At 45.1% G+C, this 19,972-nt stretch overlaps 1 protein-coding gene across 1 annotated transcript in view; it reads right to left on the bottom strand.

Moving 5' to 3' along the window:
• Window positions 1–19,972, bottom strand: part of NRBP1 (nuclear receptor binding protein 1) — a 249,469-nt gene that overhangs the window by 146,820 nt on the left and 82,677 nt on the right. The window contains exons 3-5 of the mRNA XM_078650110.1: window positions 11,800–11,922; window positions 7,536–7,637; window positions 296–426 (exon numbers count right to left, since the gene is read on the bottom strand). Of these exons, the coding sequence (XP_078506236.1) occupies window positions 296–426; window positions 7,536–7,637; window positions 11,800–11,922 (356 nt within the window). The remainder of the gene's footprint in view (window positions 1–295; window positions 427–7,535; window positions 7,638–11,799; window positions 11,923–19,972) is intronic.

Genomic DNA, 19,972 nt, shown 5'->3' with positions numbered 1-19,972 from the left:
ATGTGTATACTGAAGCAGAATATTGCATAGGAATAGGCTGCTGGGTGAAGATTAGGCTAGAAAGTAATGAGAAAACATTGTAAAGAGCAGAAAGGATTTGTGGTTGGTTGAAAAACACAAGCCATGGAGAACCAGTGGAAAATAAGGATGTAAAAAGGTGGCCTGTATGCTGTGGGGAGAGGTAAAGGCGAAAAGAGAGTAAAACTAGAAGGGAGAAACCCTTGGACAGTGGGACCGGAAACCCCAAGGCCAAATACAGGAGTAGTTGGTCACAATATGTGCTGATGTGAGTTACCTAAGAGCAGAAAGGATTTGCGTACACCATCGTTTCCAAGCCTTTTCATTCATGGTTTTGTGGTTCTTCTTAGTCTTCTTCAAGAACTGTTTCAAACTACCAGATGACATGTACTCTGTGATGAAGATAACCTGAAAAAGAAACCTCATCACCACTGAGCTCATACTACCAAACAAAGCCTTCTTACCAACAGTGTACACTCTTACATCCTAATAAAAGTCCGCTTTATGACTTTTTTTTTTTTTAACTGCCATGTCAGTAGAAATCCTACAAAATATTTTCTGCGCCGATTCCATGTTATAACCCTTTTCAAAATGAAACGATTACATCTAAGAATACATATAGTAACAATTTATTCTACATCAAATGTCATGCTTCTCAAAACCCCAATGCAGACCAACAGATGCAACAGTAGAAATGTGTGAATATGCATCTAGGATGTTCTCAACAAAGCAAAACTCCACAGCAACCATTTTAAGTCAATCAATGACCCCAACAGCTATACATTGCTTACGCATCCCCCATGCCAAGCAAGGTTCAATTGCAAAAAAAAACAAAACAAAAAAAAACCACACACAATACAAGTATCCATCCACATAAAAATAACCCCCAAACACACATGGTGAGAATGCCTTCATCTAGTAAGAGGCATTTCAAAAACTGGCTTCAACTCTCCCACACGTACTCCACCACCAGACGAAAGGGCAAGTAAAGAAGAGAATTTTACTGCGTAAGTTGACAAGTATTTTCTTGAAACTTTTGCACATTAACCGTATAACTGAGGAGGAAGACCCACTGATATCCTCGGCTCTACCTTCATATAGTGTGGAGGAAATCAACAAGTCATTAAAAACATCACAAGTATTTTCTTTTCAGAAATCAAACTCAAGGCGAGAGGAAAGAGCGTCCCTCACCTCCAGAGTCTGATTTTTTTAGGTCGAGTCTGAGCCAGCGCGCATGCGCTGCTCTGCACGGCTTTATGTAAGGGCTTCAAAAATCTGACCACACGCTTGTGCGCGTGTTTGTTTTGGTCACAGGCTATTGGCCTTTGCGTGCGTTTTTCTAAGAAAGACAGCAAACAATTGGGCAAAGGCGGGTGCATGTCCAGCCTTTGCTCCGCCCAGGGCCTAATGCTTGCGGTTACCCGCCCGGGCGCCATCTGGTTTGAATTATTGTGCCCAGACGCGTGTGCAATAATTCAAAACATATGGCTCGCTGTGGCGTGCGCACACCACTCGCGTGCTAGTTTTAAACATCAAAAGTTCGGCATGGTATATACCGAAGAGCTGTATGAGAACAGTCAACACCAACTCGGTTCCTGCATTTTTTAAGTAGAAACGGCATTCCAGGCGAAGCGGTGATGACATGTGGGTGTAGTTTGGATGCGGTTTCATCACCGAGGCACGTCATATATGCCTGAGTGCAACTTGCTGTGTTCGTAACAGAGAAAAGTCTCATCCGTGATCTGTTCTTGTGTTTCATGTAGAGAGTCGACTGCATGCGTCTATTTTTGGCTGATTCAAATGTAGGGAAGTCGGGCGAAACTTCCTTTGGTTAGTTAATCTTGGACTTTTTTTATAGTTTTATTGTATAGTTAATTAGAAGTCCTTAAAGCTGGCTGGAAACTTAATTAGGTCACATTCAGTGCTTTTATAAAGAGTAGCGAGTGGGACTTGTATACATACATCTGGAATCCAAGATGACCGTCCTTTCAGTGGTAGCTCATAGCGTTGTTGCTCGTCTGCAGTGGTTCAGTTCATTTGCTAGGTTTTGTATAGATAGCAGGCACTTGGGTTATACTTCGCACAGTAACAGTCAATTAAGAGCCTGCGTGTCAGTGGTGACGTTAGTTGCATTGCATCATGTTTTAGGGGTGCTGAAAAGTGTTATAGATGGAAGTGTTTAAGGTTATGCCAAAATTACACGGGTGATGTGTAGCATTGGGTCTCCCTGTCTTGGGTGTACCTTTATGAGGCAAAGAATATCGGGTACAACTGCTTAACAGCACAACTAGTGTAACAGAAATTATTTTGTATATCGGTTAACTCTCACCAATAACACATTTGTTGAAAAACACACCTAATGTGACCTTTTCTCAGTCGAGTTCGTCACTTAAAGAACTTTTTTCTGGTTTAAAAAAGAAACCCTGCATAACAGATGCAATCTGTTGTTTATTTAACCTAAGTGGACTGCGACACAGGGACGTCGTGATTTTAAACCCTAGGGTGGTAGCAGTATTTAGATGGCATAGATCTAACCTATCCCTACAGCAAAATTTCTCGATTGGACATAAACAGGACTCCGTCGTCAGAGTCCACACTCCTTTTGGGGTATCAGTCTTCGTTTGAGCAGTTAATTTGGCAGGCACTAGGCTCATGCACAAAAGTGGGATAGAGTTTATCAGGTGTGGGAACACTGACTGAGGGAAATTTGTGGAAACCCACAGATTTTAATATTCTCAAAGAAATGTAGAAATTTGAGGTTTGAAGGGCCCCATGTGTAAGAAATGGTAAGGGGATCTCCGCAAGACAGACCACCCTGGACAGCCCTCTGTTTCTGTTTTTCAAAAATGTCTGGGTTTGATAGGTTTCTCTGGGTGGCGGCTGAGCCAAAAATCCACAACTAACCACATTAAAAAAAAAAATGTTTCATTTTGATGGGGTAAACGTCATAGCTCCAGGTCACGTTTTGGAGTGTTTTGTGCTGCAGTCGCTAGGCCCACACACAAGAACATTTGTTATTACCAGTTCAATTTCTCCGCGTTTTTGGCTTCCAACCGTAAGCCAATGTGCAACAAACACATTTTGTAAAATGCACTCCGAATCACAGGGCAGTACAAGGTCAGAGGTGTACAAATAACCATTCACTGTTCCTAAACTCAGTATCTTGGGCACATTTCAGAAAGACTGTGGAGGAACAATGGAGGAAACGCTTTGAGGTCGAGGACATGAAACGCTTTAAAACACTTAACGCCTACCACCTACAAATTAAAACATTTCACAAATCTCATCAGTGGAGCAGATGAAAACCAAAAAACTATTTTTAACATAGTTAAATCCTTCACTAACCCTGCTAGCCTAGATTGTGAAATACCTCCCTCACAGGAACTGTGCAATAACATCGCAGTGTTCTTCGAAAATAAAATCCAAGATCTAAAAAAAGACTGTCGACAACTCACCCCAGCACTCTATAGCCCAAGATATAGAGACTAAAGAAGAAGTTAAGGATTTCAAAGAAAGTCTAGAACTTTCCAGGAAAGCTATTTTATCATGTAAATCAGGCTCTCCTTTTAACCCCTGCCCACCAGAAATTCTACATTCACTAGTGGACATAGTAAACCCGGTCATCAATCAGATCATCAATTCCACGTTCAAACTCGCAAAAATCCCTGATCTCTGGAAACCGGCTGCTGTAAAACCTCTCCAAAAAAAAAACTCTTGGACCCCACCACACTTTCTAATCTGAGACCCATCTCCCTCCTCCCCTGCCTTAGTAAAATTGCGGCGAAAATAGTCAATGCCCAACTGAATGAGTTTCTGAAAAATACCAATATCCTACACCCCAAACACTCTGGTTTCAGACCGGGACATTCAACAGAGTCAGTGCTGCTCCATACCACAGACACCCTTAAGTCCTCTCTGGACCAGGGCAAGGAGGCAGTACTGATTCTGTTGGACCTCTCCGCAGCTTTCGATACGGTCTCTCATTACATCCTCTTAGACAGATTGAGGCACGTCGGAATAAATAGCAAGGCTCTCGTCTGGATAACATCATTCTTGGACAAAAGAAACCAGATTGTAACACTCGGCAGCTACAGATCTGAAGGAAAATGTCTTTCTTCGGGGGTCCCTCAGGGATCCTCCCTGAGTCCGACCCTCTTTAACCTGTACATGTCTCCTCTTCTCTCTCAGATTGATTCCTTTAATATTGAAGCAATTGCTTATGCAGATGACACACAACTGATTCTTACCCTAGATAACCATTCCACCGCAGCAGAAGAAAAATTCCATCACTGCCTTACCGCGGTAATGAAGTGGATGGAAAATAATCTTCTCAGATGCAACAGTTCAAAAACGGAAATCATGCTGTTTGGCAAATCTAATGCCTTCAAACCCACCCTATGGTGGCCCTCCAACTCAGACCCCCCGTCCACCACGGTAGACACAGCAAAAAACCTAGGTAATAAATTCGACCCCACACTATCCTTTCATAAACAGACACTTACCATTGCAGGCAAGTGCTTTCAAACCATAAAAACCCTGAGAAAATTCTTTAACTTTCTACCACTGCATGCTAGGAAGACTGTGGCAGTGGTCCTGGTCCTGTCACGGTTGGACTACTGTAACAGTCTGTATGCAGGACCTAAAAAGACGGTGGTAAAAAGACTACAGGTAGTTCAAAACTCCGCCGCAAGGCTGGTACTTGGGCTCCCCAAACGCTCTCAGTCAGCCGAAGCACTAAAGAACCTTCATTGGCTGCCAATCCACAAAAGGATCTTGTTTAAAGTCCTAACCATCACATACAAAGCCATAAATGAAACAGGCCCACAATATCTGATAGGCAAAATTAGGCCCTACAACACTAAACGAATCCTGCGGTCCACATCAGAAAATTTCCTCGCCATCCCTAACTTCAAAATGAAAACCCAGGGAGGTAAAACCTTAGCAGCACTCAGTACAAAAGCCTGGAACACCTTGCCTACTCAACTACGGCACACCCCCAACGAACCCACTTTCAGGAAGCTGCTCAAAACTTGGATCTTTGGTACTTCAGACCATGCTCAAAACTTCTTTGGTACTTCAGACCATCTAGTACGGTCACTAATATGATCCCCCTCCATCAGTCTTTCGATGTCTCCCTCGCTCTTCTTTCCCCGGTCAATTCTTCTCCATATGTCCCTAAAAGCGCCAAGATGCTCCTTGGAGTGAACGTTGCGCTATACAAAAAACCCTTTCATGCATTCATTCATACCCATTTTTCCTTCATTATATTTTGCCATATGAATCGCTGCATCTTCTGCACACAAAAAACATTTTAAGCTGCAGCTCAGTTGTTGGCACCGGGTTTCATGTGTTTTTTGAAAACCTACAAACCCATTATATCTTTGACCAGAAGGGGCTGACAATGTAAAAATAGATTGCTTCTGTACAACGTCCATTGTTACAAATATTTAAGAAAAATGTCAACAATTGCTATTTTTCCCTAAGTTTCTAATTTTTATTTTAAAAAAATTGTTTATTTAGGAAAACATTCAATGATCTGCACAAAAGACCCAGTGCAGAGTTCAGATTTTTTGTTATAATTTTCATAAATATATAGCTTTCTGGGATCACTCCATGCATTGCACATCTTTTTGGACCATACACTGGAAGTAGGCTGAAACCACAAAAAATTTGGAAAAATGGACTACTGTTAGAAAATGCATAAACTGGCTAAAAAATTACTTTCTTATACAACTCTGCGAGATCCTATATTATAGAAAGATGATGATCCTACCACAGCAAACATTTCTTTAATGTCATTAACATTAAGAAAATGCATGTTCTTGCACAGCAGTTTAGTATTTCCCCTCCACCATTTTTTTTTTAAAGTAATATTTTGGCTATTTTCTCTGTTCTCTAGGGTTATCCACAAACCCGGGGTACCTTTCGTATCCCTAGGATGTTTGGGAAAAAGGATACAAATTTGGCCTGGATACATTAGATGGAAAAAAAGAATTTGGAGGCCTAAGCATAAAGTGCCCCTGTTGTAAAGTGCCCTTTGTGGATGGTCATCCCTGACTTTTTGCTGCTAGATGCTGTGGTAATTTATCTGAAAGTGTGCTAGACCTGCCAACAAGACCCCAGCACCAGTACACTTTCCCTTAAACGTAAATGTGAATTGGACACTCCTAGGGCAAGTACTTTTACACCCCAGTAAGACCCTAGTATATGGTACCAGTGTAACCAAGGCAGGTATGTAAATGGGGCACCAGGGCTGCAGCACTTTGTGTCACCCTGAGTGAACAGAGTGTAAGCAAAGGCTGCAGGCCTGCCTTGTCAGCCCTGCACGAACAGCTTGCCTGTTGGAGTTCAAACCTGCATACACCATGTATGACTGGGTCACCTCACTGCATTTAAAATAAGTCAGTCACCCCTAAGATAGGACTTATATAGCCCGGAGGAGGGTGCATTAGGTTATACGTGTGAAAATACATATGCAAGCATATATTGCCCTGTTGTTGCATTTTTTATGTAATTCTACAGCAAGTGACTGACCCTCCATAGCAGAACATGGGCTGGACACTGGACAACCCTAGACATCCAGCTCAACAATGGAACGGTCGATCTCTTTCGTGTTATGGTGTCAAGCACCACGCTTTTTAACCCCCAACACAATGGTGGTGTTGAGATTTAGCCAGCATGTACCCAAGTGGCACTTTAGACAGTGCCCACCAAGTTAAACCAGTGTTCTTGTGCCTTTGCGGGCTTTTTCGAAGGTTTGCCGCCAGGACAGAGATCTGACCTCATGCTGAGGAGTGTGTGCCACTACCAGAGGTCAGAAATAAAGAGCATTCTGCAGGATGTGACACCTCCGTCCACACAGGAGGTCTAATGAATGTAACCATCATGGCGGTGAGCCTCAAAGGCTTCACCAGCGTTGCTGGACAAAGGAACTTGTCTCCAATTCGAGGACAAAGACTCTCCCTGCCCAAGGCACTGTTTTTCGTGGGCATGTGGGAATATTAGCTATTCAGGAGGCGTACACCTCCATAAGGCTGACCACACCTCTAGGTTGTTGTAGCGTAAGTGTACAGAGGAGGATGGTTTTTGCTATCTTGAATTTAGTCCAAAAAGGTAGGCTCTGACTAGTTTAGTGGCGTCGACCCAGCAGGTGTGGTCACTCCCAGGGTGGATTAGTGGCAGGACTTGATGCCCTTTGGTTACTAGTACTCACACCCACAAACATCCTCAAAATCCAGGAATTAAATGCAACACCAGAAGCTCCGATTCAACGTGATACCAAGAAGAGATCAGTTTCCACGACAAGGCAGGACTCCATGAATAAAGGCGCTCATAGTACTCTGATGGATTAGTCAAAGTTTATGGCTAGGCATAGTGGGGTATCTAATCCCAGTTTGTTTCCTAGCTGTCGTGGGTTGAAGGGTTAACACATTAGGACTGAGCTCAGAAAAGTGCACAAGTAGTTAAACATCATTGAAAAAAAAAATGGTCACAGTGTGACCAAATTGGTCTCTTACCCTGGCTTTGTTTTCTTTCACATCTGCCCAATACTTGTGAAATTTGACAATATTGAGATGCTCCAGTTGGATGAGATTGTCAAACACCGCTCTCACCTTCTCCTATAAAAAGTGGTGGAAACAACATCATGAAAGAATGAGATCACTGATATGGTTTGCGTGGCTGACAGAAAGCAACTACCTCTCAAAGACTACCCAGACACGCCTTAGCCCCCTTGAGTTTACTGCATGTAACACTGACTCTACAGTCAAAGTATCCTCAGAACCGTTCAACTGGAGGTGGAAAGAAAAAAGCATCTTCGGCATACTGACAAGAAATGAACTGTAAAAAAAACTTTGGAACCTGTGCAACCACTTCATGGATTCATTTATTCAAGGAAATGGCATTCATACAAGGAGGCTGAACAACAAATATGACTACTAAGCAGCGATAAGGCCTGATAATACTACTGATAAACTGTCCCACACTTTTAGCTGTTCAATGTCCTAAAAAAGCAATGCTTTAAAAACGTTAAAATGATGTTCAGAAGAATTGCAAGACTCTGCTCAACTACAGATGAGTGCATATAGCACAATAGTCACATTTACAAAATTAATGTAGTGCATCCATCTCTAAATCTATCCAGCCATCCATCCTTCGATAGCTACCCAGCTCGATAGCTTATGCAAAAACATAAGCGGGTTTATCATTTGGGGAGATGCAAATTAAACATTTTACTGAAGGTGCCTCAGCAAAAAATGTTTTAGGAACACTGGCTTTAACCCCTTCCATGCTGATGACGGTGTTAGTGTGCTGATGATGGCTGGGGGCCGTCATGAACCCGCCCACTCTATACAGAAGTGCTGCACAGGCGCAGAATCGTGGCCGCGCCCAAGGGGTCAAGTAGAGTATTTTCAGTGGTTATCATTTGCTATTCTGAAAAGGGGTTTCCTGAAGCGCATTTAGCTGGATAGTGCTCTTATTACTCGATTCGAGATACTCCAGCACAATACATCACTGGACCACAAAGTCTAGCTGCCTCAGTTTCAACTGGAAGAAACTTTCAAGGCTGCACTGGACTTACATTTTAATGGCGCAGTTGCTGTAGCTCTACTAGGGCAAAGTCAAAAACTATTCATGGTGCATATACTTTCATCTACTGTGACAAATATCAAATACAGCCATGTTACCTAACTCATTGGGATAAATATTTTATTCAAGGGTTTCTAACTCTTAAAAGACTCTACTCACAAATGACGAGATAACATAGTAATGCGCGGGCAATGAACAATCTTTTCGATTTCAGGTCATGCCCAAACAGTGGCATGAATAAGAATCATGTAACTCTGGCTCAATGCTAGCTTTTCTTTTTATCATCCTCCCCTTTTCATTGAATTTTTCGAAGGTCATTTCAATATAGGACTTGCATAATTGTAAAATAAAACTAAAATATACGCCAAGTCCCTCTAACTTCGGTGTAAATAGCACTATTGAATATTTTAGTACCCTTTCTCTGTGAGAAATCTGGGATGCATATGTGAACAGTATGACTTAATTTCAGATTTATGCCAGAGCAATCGTGTGTGCCATGAGATGCCCACATAATACATAGGAGAGCTAATGAGACGGATCCCAGCGATAACCAGCACATTATTTTCAGGGTGGTATGGTCCACTCCTTTCCCAAAAGAATACCTGCAGTTTCAGACACCGGGTCAGAGTGAACTTCACTCACACAAACATTTCCTGGGAGATCTCAATTAACTGGACTAGAGTCAAATACTCTAGCTGAGAAGTGGGATGAGGAGAATGAGGAAGGTCCCTACTGCCTACAGCTTATTCATTATCCCCTTCACTGACATACAGAAACATACATCTAAAATGGGAACCCAAAATTACCTACAAGTCATGGCAAAAGCCACAAATGTTAAGTGTAGTGCATCTTCAATGTTTGTACAAGGCCTGGAGAACCACTGAAGAAATTAACCAGCAAACGCATGTTCAGACACCCTAGGAGGCAAGGGCTTAAAATGAATCCCATGCGTAAAGGAGTGTTCGACTATTTATGAAAAAGGCTGGAAGCAGTTTTTCAGCACTTGTGCTCTTACAATGACATACTGCACTGTATGCAACGATCTGTGCAGCTCCAGCGTACTGGAAATTGGTTCACACCATGCAAGAGGCTAGACTAATACGCTTTACCAAGAAGCCAAGAAATTTGTGGGTTGTCATTTATAGGAAGGTTAGAAGGGTCCAGTTTAGTACTAACATCACTGATAAAATACATATTGAAAAGCAATTTATATTACAATTAGAAAACGGTTATAATTTGTCATAGAAAAAGCAGGTAAATACATAGTATGGCTAATTCTTCAACCACCACATCATATGTTCTCCAAAGAGTGCACACGGGGCTTTGCCCAGGAAACGATTAAAAATGTTATTCTCCATACATGCTAAAGTGGAGCAAAGCTAGATGGCGATTAAGGTTCATACGTTACAATACATGTTTTACCCCATAAAATATAACTTAAAAAAATTCAATTGTGTTATGTAGTCACGTACTTTTTTTGAGGGGGGTGTGGGGGAACTGATGGAAAGGATACAAAATAGTAAATGTGGAGGTTGATGAAATAAGCCACTACTCTAAAGCCATCTAGTTTCAGAGTCTTGGTTCAACATAGGATACACACATTAAAAGACTACAACCCGCATTAAACTCGCCAGGGGGAAAATATGTAACAAAATTGCTTAATGCTTAGATGGAAACTTACCCTCATTGTAAAATCTGTTAAAAGAATATGTGATGGATCAATTAAGGTTACATACCTTGTAATTTGCTCTCCAGGATCTTTTAGGCTGGGTTTACACCTGCTTAACCAGTCTGTAGCTATACATGCTGGAGACAGTACTCTAGAAACTGATGAAGGGCAAACTGTCTTAAGGCTTAATGAGCAGCTGGGCAAGAATCTTCAAATTGCACAGATTTTACCAGAATATGCTCAAAAAAGAGGCAATGCAGTCCCAGTTTTTTGGAATAGCTAAAATATATGCAATTTGCTTTGAATTGTGTGCCTGGTAAACTAGTAACTACATAGTTGTTGGTTGATATGCTTATTTATAAAAAGCAATGTTTATAAGACATTGGTCTATTGGCACAGAGGACAACCAGAAGTGCACTACGGAGAGGAATAATGGTTTCGCGTGAGCTCCCTGAAGAACATCCCGAGGCATTTCCTAGAAGATAGATGTTTGATACAGTGTCAATGAAGATTGGTCTACATCTTAGATCCCAGAAATCCAAAGTATTATGACTGCAGCAAGCTGTTTTAATCCTTATGTGTTGCTTTTACAACAGCATTTCTAATGTATATAAAAGCAGGTTAAACCTACATGTTTACACATGTAATATGGACCAAAATATGACCTGTAGGAAGAGGGCACAGTTTTCTACATAATGGACTTCTACCACATTTATACTTGGAAAATGATGCGAACTCTTTAAAAATGACGATAATCAACCTCAGATTAATATCACAATCATAGAAATATTTTGATTGATTGTCCATGGTCATTTGATGGCTTTTACACATTCACTAAAACAATCCGCGGTTTCCTCAGTTTAGGATTAACCAGTGCTTGGGCAGCCTGGATTAGTATACTTCAAGTACTCATTGGAAAAAACTGTATAATCAACCAAATAAAGCGCCACACGGTGCTATCTAAATCTGGCTCCCACTCAGTTTGAGGCACTATTTCTCATACTACAAATAAAATATGTAGGCCAGATATTAAATGAGCAGTAGACATCACAAGGAAGGATATAGTTAACCTCCCCAAAACTGTACAAAGTATGAACTTTGCTTGGTAGACATGATGCTGAAGCAGGACACGTTCAAGCTTAACATCAGACATCTGCCAGGCCTGTGCTATCCAAGAGACTGGCTCCAGCATCTTTCAGACAAGTATGCAGCCATCCTGGGCTCTGGAAGACTAGCAACAAATTGGTTATCGATTCCCAGGTCCATGGTCACTGTAGTAATATTTATCCTGGTTTGGGTCTCTCCATCTTTATTTGCAGGGACTGCAGTAACGGTTAGCTTTGCCTTTCATGCTGATGTAAACATAAAGCGGACTGGAGTGTCAAGGTCTTGTGGAAAAATCTTCAAAATCTTGCTTGAACAAACAAGCCAGCACCTGGTTTTATGAACAGCCTAAACACCTCTCAACAGTGTCCAGCTCCCACACGCAGTCACAGCACAATCATGGACTTTAAATCACCCACCTCCTGCATCTTGAAGTTCTTGCGCTCTGAGAACTGGACCTCGTTCCAAACCACCTCCACTCCCTCCTCCGTGTCCATAGCCAAGTAGGCGCTGTCAATGCCTGGAACATTGCGCTGGTTTACCTGAAAGAGAAGGGTCCAGACATGAGCCTCACACATACCATGGTAGTTCACCGATTAGGGAGACACAAGCAACTTCTCTGTGCTTCCAACCATCGCACGCTCAAGACCTATGCAAAAATAATATTCTTGCATAGTGCAGAAACATGGTGAAATAAGTAATGCCTGGAAAGAAGATGCTCTATGGAAATCAAATTAAAACACTTGCCAATGATAGCAAATGAAGAGTCACACAGCAGACACAAGTGTATACGTACAAGAGAATTCCTGCTGACAAAAAGAGCAATTTTACCAGTGTGTGTTCAAAATATTCATAAAAGACACAAAGAAAATTAACGGTTTACTTCATAACTCAAATGTGCAATATAAGAAGGCAAGGGGCCACTGTTGAGGCAAATACACTAGCATAATTCTGAAGAACTGCTAAAGATTCCATATCAGAGACTGAGCACACTGGCACACTGGCAGGTCGAATAATTTGCTTCTTAATTTTTTAAGTCATTTTTTGTTTTACATTTCCTACTGCACAGAAGGTCCAGTAGGAAGTTTTCTGGATGGGAAGCACTCCAAAATGTGTTACAGCAGTATGGAGCGGTCCGTTTAAAACCCCAGTAACTAAAGGAATCGGAATAGAACGCTCCTCCCGATTTTACCAAGGCCAACCTGTGACCCAACCGCAGATCTGGAACCCGGCGTTGAAGTGTCAGCCACTGGATTCCGCCATCCTCCCAGGCACGCATTGCCCTGTATTCATTTCTTGATATTCATCACATCAACAAACCCTACTACATCAGGTCCTACATTCAGCAGCGACACCTCTATGACCCAATAGTCAACAATCCAACCATGTACAGTGACACGCAGCTGTCCTCAAAGGATCAGTCCCTGATACAACAGTAGATTTTGTAAACAAACGTCATGAGGCCCAATCATTTTCTCTAGTCTCTCAGCATCAATACGTGTCACAATCAAAATTAGGGTATCATAATCGTCCCAGAAAAAGGATTTCTTTTTTCTTTTCAACATAGAAAATGCTTTTTTCACCCACGCCAATGGAATCAAGCTATCCTAGCGGAAGAGGGGTGAAAACCGGAAACCAGTCCTAGGATGCTTGCTTCCAGTCCAGGGAGGACCTGGCCTGGCAGTGAGGTCTGGACTGTTCCCATGAGGCACAGGGTCAAGACTGATTTGCATATGGCTGGGTTCAAACTGGAATGGCATGGTGAGCAAAAAAGCGATGGATTTAAGCCCAGTTCTCTGTACTGGGGTGAATGTATGACATTGTTCTGCATTCTGTCCATCAACTTTGAAAAAATAGTTTAACCCCTGTGGTACACCCTACTTAGGGTGTACCCTAAGTAGGGTTTTCCCTGTATTCCTTCTCGAATCTGCCTCTGTCCAGCTCAGTTTCGCCCAACACCACCAGTGCCCATGACTAAAGTGGGTTATCTAGTTATATTAGGCACTTTAATAGCATTCCAATGTCGTGTGTATCCCTGAAAGTTCAAGCTTAGGTAGCTGGATAAACACAATGATCAAATGTGCGTGGTGTTCACATACTTTTTTAAGAAAGCACACAACTTCAGCTCAATCAAAACATGTACTCCGGACTTCTAGCATGTGGATGCAGAATTATCTGGCGAACGTTGCACTAGTCGACCAGACCATAAAAGTATTGGTTAGGAGTATGCATACAAGTAGCCTCTTCCAGTGTCATGTGACCTGTACCCGGCACTCTCTCAAGCCTGGAGAGAAGTAGGAGTGTAATTTGATTAGGTAACATTTTAATTGTCTTGAAAAACTAGTAATATCAACTTTACCATTCAGATATATTTCTGAAAATAGCATACGCTATTTAAATGTAGTTTCTGCTATCATGCTGTGAACACTCAGGCCAATGGCAAAATAAGGAATGCCAGCTGTTGACCCTTTCCTCGAATAGAAATTATGTTAAATTTACAAAATGTAATCCTGTGGAGGACGGAAAGGCAGGTAGGGCTAAGCGAACCCCCCTGTCTGTAGGAGCAGGTAATGGAAATGACTGACCAGGCCTACCTGCCTGTGAGATAGAATAGCATCTTGTGAAATTGCTAGATTTTCCTAAAGGTCAGATCAGCTAGGTTAACTGGTAAAACAAACTAATGTATAGCTCATAATGCCCTGAAGCAGTCAAATGAGAAATAAAGCTATAGAAAAACGGGAGAAAACTACACAAATGCAACAAGGAGCTATCTTGATTTATTCCCTGAAGAATGTAGAGTATTTTTCCTTGAATCAAGGAAAAAAGGAGGCTCTGCTGCAGGAGCAGGACATCAGCTCGGTGGGAGTGGGAATTCGGGGTGCAAGTATGGTGGGGCAGGGGGTGAAGAGGGGTTATGGAGCGGAGTGGCAAAGGCAGTTGGAGCTGGAAGAAGCTATTCAGTGGAAAGAGGGGCCATGAGCGCTAGCTTGTCAATAAGTCTACTGGGCTCCAAGCCCGGGTCAAGGGTAACACGTGCACCAGTCAGTCTAGAAGAGACAAGACGAGGCCAGTCCTCCCCTATGTCAGACTGAGCCAGGAACTTTTTAGGGCTCGCCTGCTGATGCGCTTCAGCGCATAGCTGGCGAAGCTCTATAGGGGCTTATCCAGTGTTTATCCACCACTGGCGATTCCACTGGCGATTCCTTCAAGTGCATGTGCTTTTTAGGTCATTGCGCTTGCGCAAGCCCTAAAAAGCGCGTGCACAATGCCACCAGCCGCCTGCCTGCCTGCCTCGCATTACCACATCAAAGGCAGCCCTCCGAGCGCATTTCTCACCCCCTAATTATTCACGGCCGGCCGGCAGGCACATCAAAGGCTGCTGCTGCCGTGACTCGCATTTCTCCTCCCTCCTCCCCTATCACTGCCCAGGCCGGCCGTACTTTCTCTTTACAAGGGCGCCCATTCCTGAATCACTTGAAATCTCTCCACATTATTTGCATTTTGTTAATTAAAAAAATTAACTACAACACAGCGTTGCACATTTTTCTCGACTTCGGAAGGATGAGTCCCAATCTCATTTGTACAAAGTGTTGTAATGGGATTATTGGAGAGTTAGAGAAACGTGCTCACAAGTTACATTTTTATGCAAATCATCTGAGTAAATAAACAATAGCATGGTGCCGTTTGCGTCCTTGACTTGATCTGGTTTTTATTTTTATTTTGCTATTATTCTCACAAAGGCTAAGAAGGTCTGCCTACTTTAGTATTAAGTGCTATACGTCGCATAAGCAACAGCTAACCATTCACTCACCCACGCAACGCCACTCACCCACGCAACGCCACTCACCCACGCAACGCCACTCACACACGCAACGCCACTCACACACGCAACGCCACTCACCCACGCAACGCCACACACACACGCAACGCCACACACACACGCAACACACACACGCAACGCCACACACACACGCAACGCCACACACACACGCAACGCCACTCAACCACGCAACGCCACTCAACCACGCAACGCCACTCAACCACGCAACGCCACTCACCCACGCAACGCCACTCACCCACGCAACGCCACTCACCCACGCAACGCCACTCAGCCACGCAACGCCACTCAGCCACGCAACGCCACTCAGCCACGCAACGCCACTCAGCCACGCAACGCCACTCAGCCACGCAACGCCACTCAGCCACGCAACGCCACACACACACGCAACGCCACACACACACACGCAACGCCACACACACACACGCAACGCCACACACACACGCAACGCCACACACGCAACGCCACTCACACACGCAACGCCACTCACACACGCAACGCCACTCACCCACGCAACGCCACTCACCCACGCAACGCCACTCACCCACGCAACGCCACTCAGCCACGCAACGCCACTCAGCCACGCAACGCCACTCAGCCACGCAACGCCACTCACCCACGCAACGCCACTCAGCCACGCAACGCCACTCAGCCACGCAACGCCACTCAGCCACGCAACGCCACTCAGCCACGCAACGCCACTCAGCCACGCAACGCCACTCAGCCACGCAACGCCACTCAGCCACGCAACGCCACTCAGCCACGCAACGCCACTCAGCCACGCAACGCCACTCAGCCACGCAACGCCACTCAGCCACGCAACGCCACTCAGCCACGCAACGCCACTCAGCCACGCAACGCCACTCAGCCACGCAACGCCACTCAGACACGCAACGCCACACACACACGCAACGCCACACACACACGCAACGCCACACACACACGCAACGCCACACACACACGCAACGCCACACACACACGCAACGCCACACACACACGCAACGCCACACACACACGCAACGCCACACACACACGCAACGCCACTCACACACGCAACGCCACTCACACACGCAACGCCACTCACACACGCAACGCCACTCACACACGCAACGCCACTCACCCACGCAACGCCACTCACCCACGCAACGCCACTCACCCACGCAACGCCACTCACCCACGCAACGCCACTCACCCACGCAACGCCACTCACCCACGCAACGCCACTCACCCACGCAACGCCACTCACCCACGCAACGCCACTCACCCACGCAACGCCACTCACCCACGCAACGCCACACACACATGCAACGCCACTCACACATGCAACGCCACTCACACATGCAACGCCACTCACACATGCAACGCCACACACGCAACGCCACACACACACGCAACGCCACACACACACGCAACGCCACACACACACGCAACACCACACACACATGCAACGCCACTCACACATGCAACGCCACCCACGCAACGCCACTCACCCACGCAACGCCACTCACCCACGCAACGCCACTCACCCACGCAACGCCACTCACCCACGCAACGCCACTCACCCACGCAACGCCACTCATCCACGCAACGCCACTCATCCACGCAACGCCACTCATCCACGCAACGCCACTCATCCATTTGCAAAACGAAAAATGTGAAACTCTTCTATTGCGAGACCTATTGCATTTTCAATGCTTGTTAATCTATTGAGGTGTATGAAGGACTCCGCTGACGAGGTACGGAATGACTGCGCCTACACGTCCTAGGTGAAAGCCACAGTCTGCCATAATGGAGCTTGGCCTCTACGAAATGAGAGAATGTTCAATAGGACCATGAAAACAACAAAGACTACAATCAATGGTAACGGCTCACAATAAAAGGGTGATAAAAATCCAGTCTTTTAAATGTAGTTTGGAAATCTTTCAAAACAAATCAACAGGTTGAATAGTAGTGCAGCGATTCTATAACAGTGAAGGTTAGTGTGTTAGTAAGCACTGACTTGGAAGTACAGCACGGTAGGAGTGGTTGGAAGGAGTGTGAAAATAACAGATTCATGCAAAATGGAACTTTGGCACCAAATAGGGACATGCCGACAGGTGGGGAAATGATATAAAGCAAGTCTAAAGTAAGGAAAATACGATTCTGAAGAGTAGCTGTAAGGGTTAAGGGTGGCCTACAAACTTTAATACCTCAAGCTATCCATACCACCCAGTGTTGATTTCAGACCATCGTAATCAAAGACAACACAGAAAACTGATGATCAAATGCTCTTATTGACTGAGACGGATATAATAAACTTTAAGAGTTAAGATTTATTTATGGTCTGATGTGCATGACGGATAGGTCAGACAAATAAGACCCTAGAGGTGGGGCTACTGTTTTCATAAATATTAAATGGTTTCATAACTAAATTAATTAAAGCCATCAACCGAAGCACATGGGAGTGTCAGCTTTACGTTATCTTTTTATACAAGATAATTCTTAGAAGGGACACCGTTTTATTGTTTAGAATGATTATGCTAGATACTTGTAAGCAAGGTTTACTTTGTGTCAGCGTAATAAAAAGCTAGGGTAGGAAGTAAGAAATTGAGCTGTGGCTGTATTTGGAGCTCTAAGATTTTTTCTCTTAGGACCACTAAGCATTTTTTTCTCTTATAAATACTACAAAAGCAGAAATTCCAATATATCGGGCATACACGTAGGGATGTGGCTATTAGTCTTAGCACAACTGTAGGTTTAAGATTGTAGAAACGGGTTTGGTTTTTAATTATACTAAAGTCCCTGATGGAAAGGTTCACAAAACAGGTTAGTAGCAAAAAAAGGACCGAGACAAAACTCATACGCCTGAGGGGCGAAATCAGGCAACTCTTTCGACGCCACCAAGCTCCTATGGAGATCCTCTGTAGCAAAGGTATGTGGCTGGGGTGACAAGAACAGAAAGATCCTTCACAGACTAGCCACGTATCCTATGGCCAATCGTATAATCCTGGAGGTTGTAGATCCCGATGGTGTGGTACATCGTTCTCCCCTAGCAATGGCCCAGGCCTTTGCTTCTTCCTACCGTGAGCTATACTCCAGGCAGTGCCCGGACACCTCCTGCTCATCCCAGGTCATCTCTGCCTCCCTCGCCTCAGCACAGCCGAGTCTGCTGACTTGGACCACCCCATGGCTCGTGAGTAAATCAATGACGCCGTAGCGCACACCTCACCGGGCAAAACCGCAGGACCAGATGGTCTTCCACAGGAGTATTATGCTGCATACCGTGTGATCATCCCCGCACCTCTCCGATCTCTTCGCTTAAGCCCTCGAGAGGGGCTCCTCCCTCCCCTCCAGAGACAGATGGAGCCACCATTGTTGTTCTCCCCAAAAAGCAACCACTGTCGTCAAACTGTGCTCATTACCGCCCAATCTCCCTTATAACAAGCATTTACAATGCAATGGTTTTGCCTTTGTTAAAGTTAGAGCTATTGGCATTGCTCTTGACACTCTGAAGCTCCACTCTGAAGCTCCACTCTGAAGCTCCACTCTGAAGCTCCACTCTGAAGCTCCACTCTGAAGCTCCACTCTGAAGCTGCACTCTGAAGCTCCACTCTGAAGCTGCACTCTGAAGCTCCACTCTGAAGCTCCACTCTGAAGCTCCACTCTGCACTCTGAAGCTCCACTCTGCACTCTGAAGCTCCACTCTGCACTCTGAAGCTCCACTCTGCACTCTGAAGCTCCACTCTGCACTCTGAAGCTCCACTCTGCACTCTGAAGCTCCACTCTGCACTCTGAAGCTCCACTCTGCACTCTGAAGCTCCACTCTGCACTCTGAAGCTCCACTCTGCACTCTGAAGCTCCACTCTGCACTCTGAAGCTCCACTCTGCACTCTGAAGCTCCACTCTGCACTCTGAAGCTCCACTCTGCACTCTGAAGCTCCACTCTGAAGCTCCACTCTGGCTGAACATAACAGTCTGCAGTTTCACACGTTACATTTGTGTTAGCTGCATTACGTCATAATTTATTGTCAAAGGCTGGTTCAAATATGTTCTTTCAATGTTTCAAGTCACTAGTCAGCCCACTACCGAGCAGACTGACCCGGACCCAGCCCAGTCCATCCAGGGCTTTCAGTGGCATTCATCACAGTGTCTCACCGGAAGGCGGGCATCAGAGAGAAGCGGGAGGGGGCGGGAAAGGGGGAGGAGAGAGCTGACGACGGCCGGCCGGAGCAGAAGACGGGCACCAAAACAAGCGGGAGGGGGCGGGAAAGGGGGAGGAGAGACGCTGACGACGGCCGGCCGGAGCACGAAGGCGGGCACCAGGAAACAAGCGGGAGGGGGAGCAAGGGAGGTGCCGGCAATGCCGGAACAGAATCGGGGGCGTTCCCGGCGTCGCGTGACGTCGGCAAAAGCCAAAGAAACGCGGGAACGCCCCCGAATCTGGTCCGGCATTGACGGACAGGCCCCTCGTCCAATGGCTAGGCTCCATTTATGGAGCCAGCCAATGAATGACGAGGGCCGACCGAAAGCCACACTACAGAACTCATCAGGATTTCGCCTGCGCGATTTTCGCCAGGCAAAACCTAAAAACGGAGGTTAAAATATTCGCATTGGTCCTCGCCCAGTGATTGAAACCCTACCTCACCAAACTGGTCCACTCAGACCACTGCGGGTTTATGCCTATGTGTGGGACCAGACACTGCCTCCGTCGTCTCCACCTGGCCCTAGCAAACTGCCATTTACTAACTCCTTATCTGCCACCTCTTCTCATTGAC

This window comes from Lissotriton helveticus, chromosome 6, assembly GCF_964261635.1.
Source record: "Lissotriton helveticus chromosome 6, aLisHel1.1, whole genome shotgun sequence".
Taxonomy (NCBI): Eukaryota; Metazoa; Chordata; class Amphibia; order Caudata; family Salamandridae; genus Lissotriton; species Lissotriton helveticus.
The sequence above is the reverse complement of the archived record's forward strand: the minus strand, read 5'-3'. Positions and strand labels throughout refer to the sequence as shown.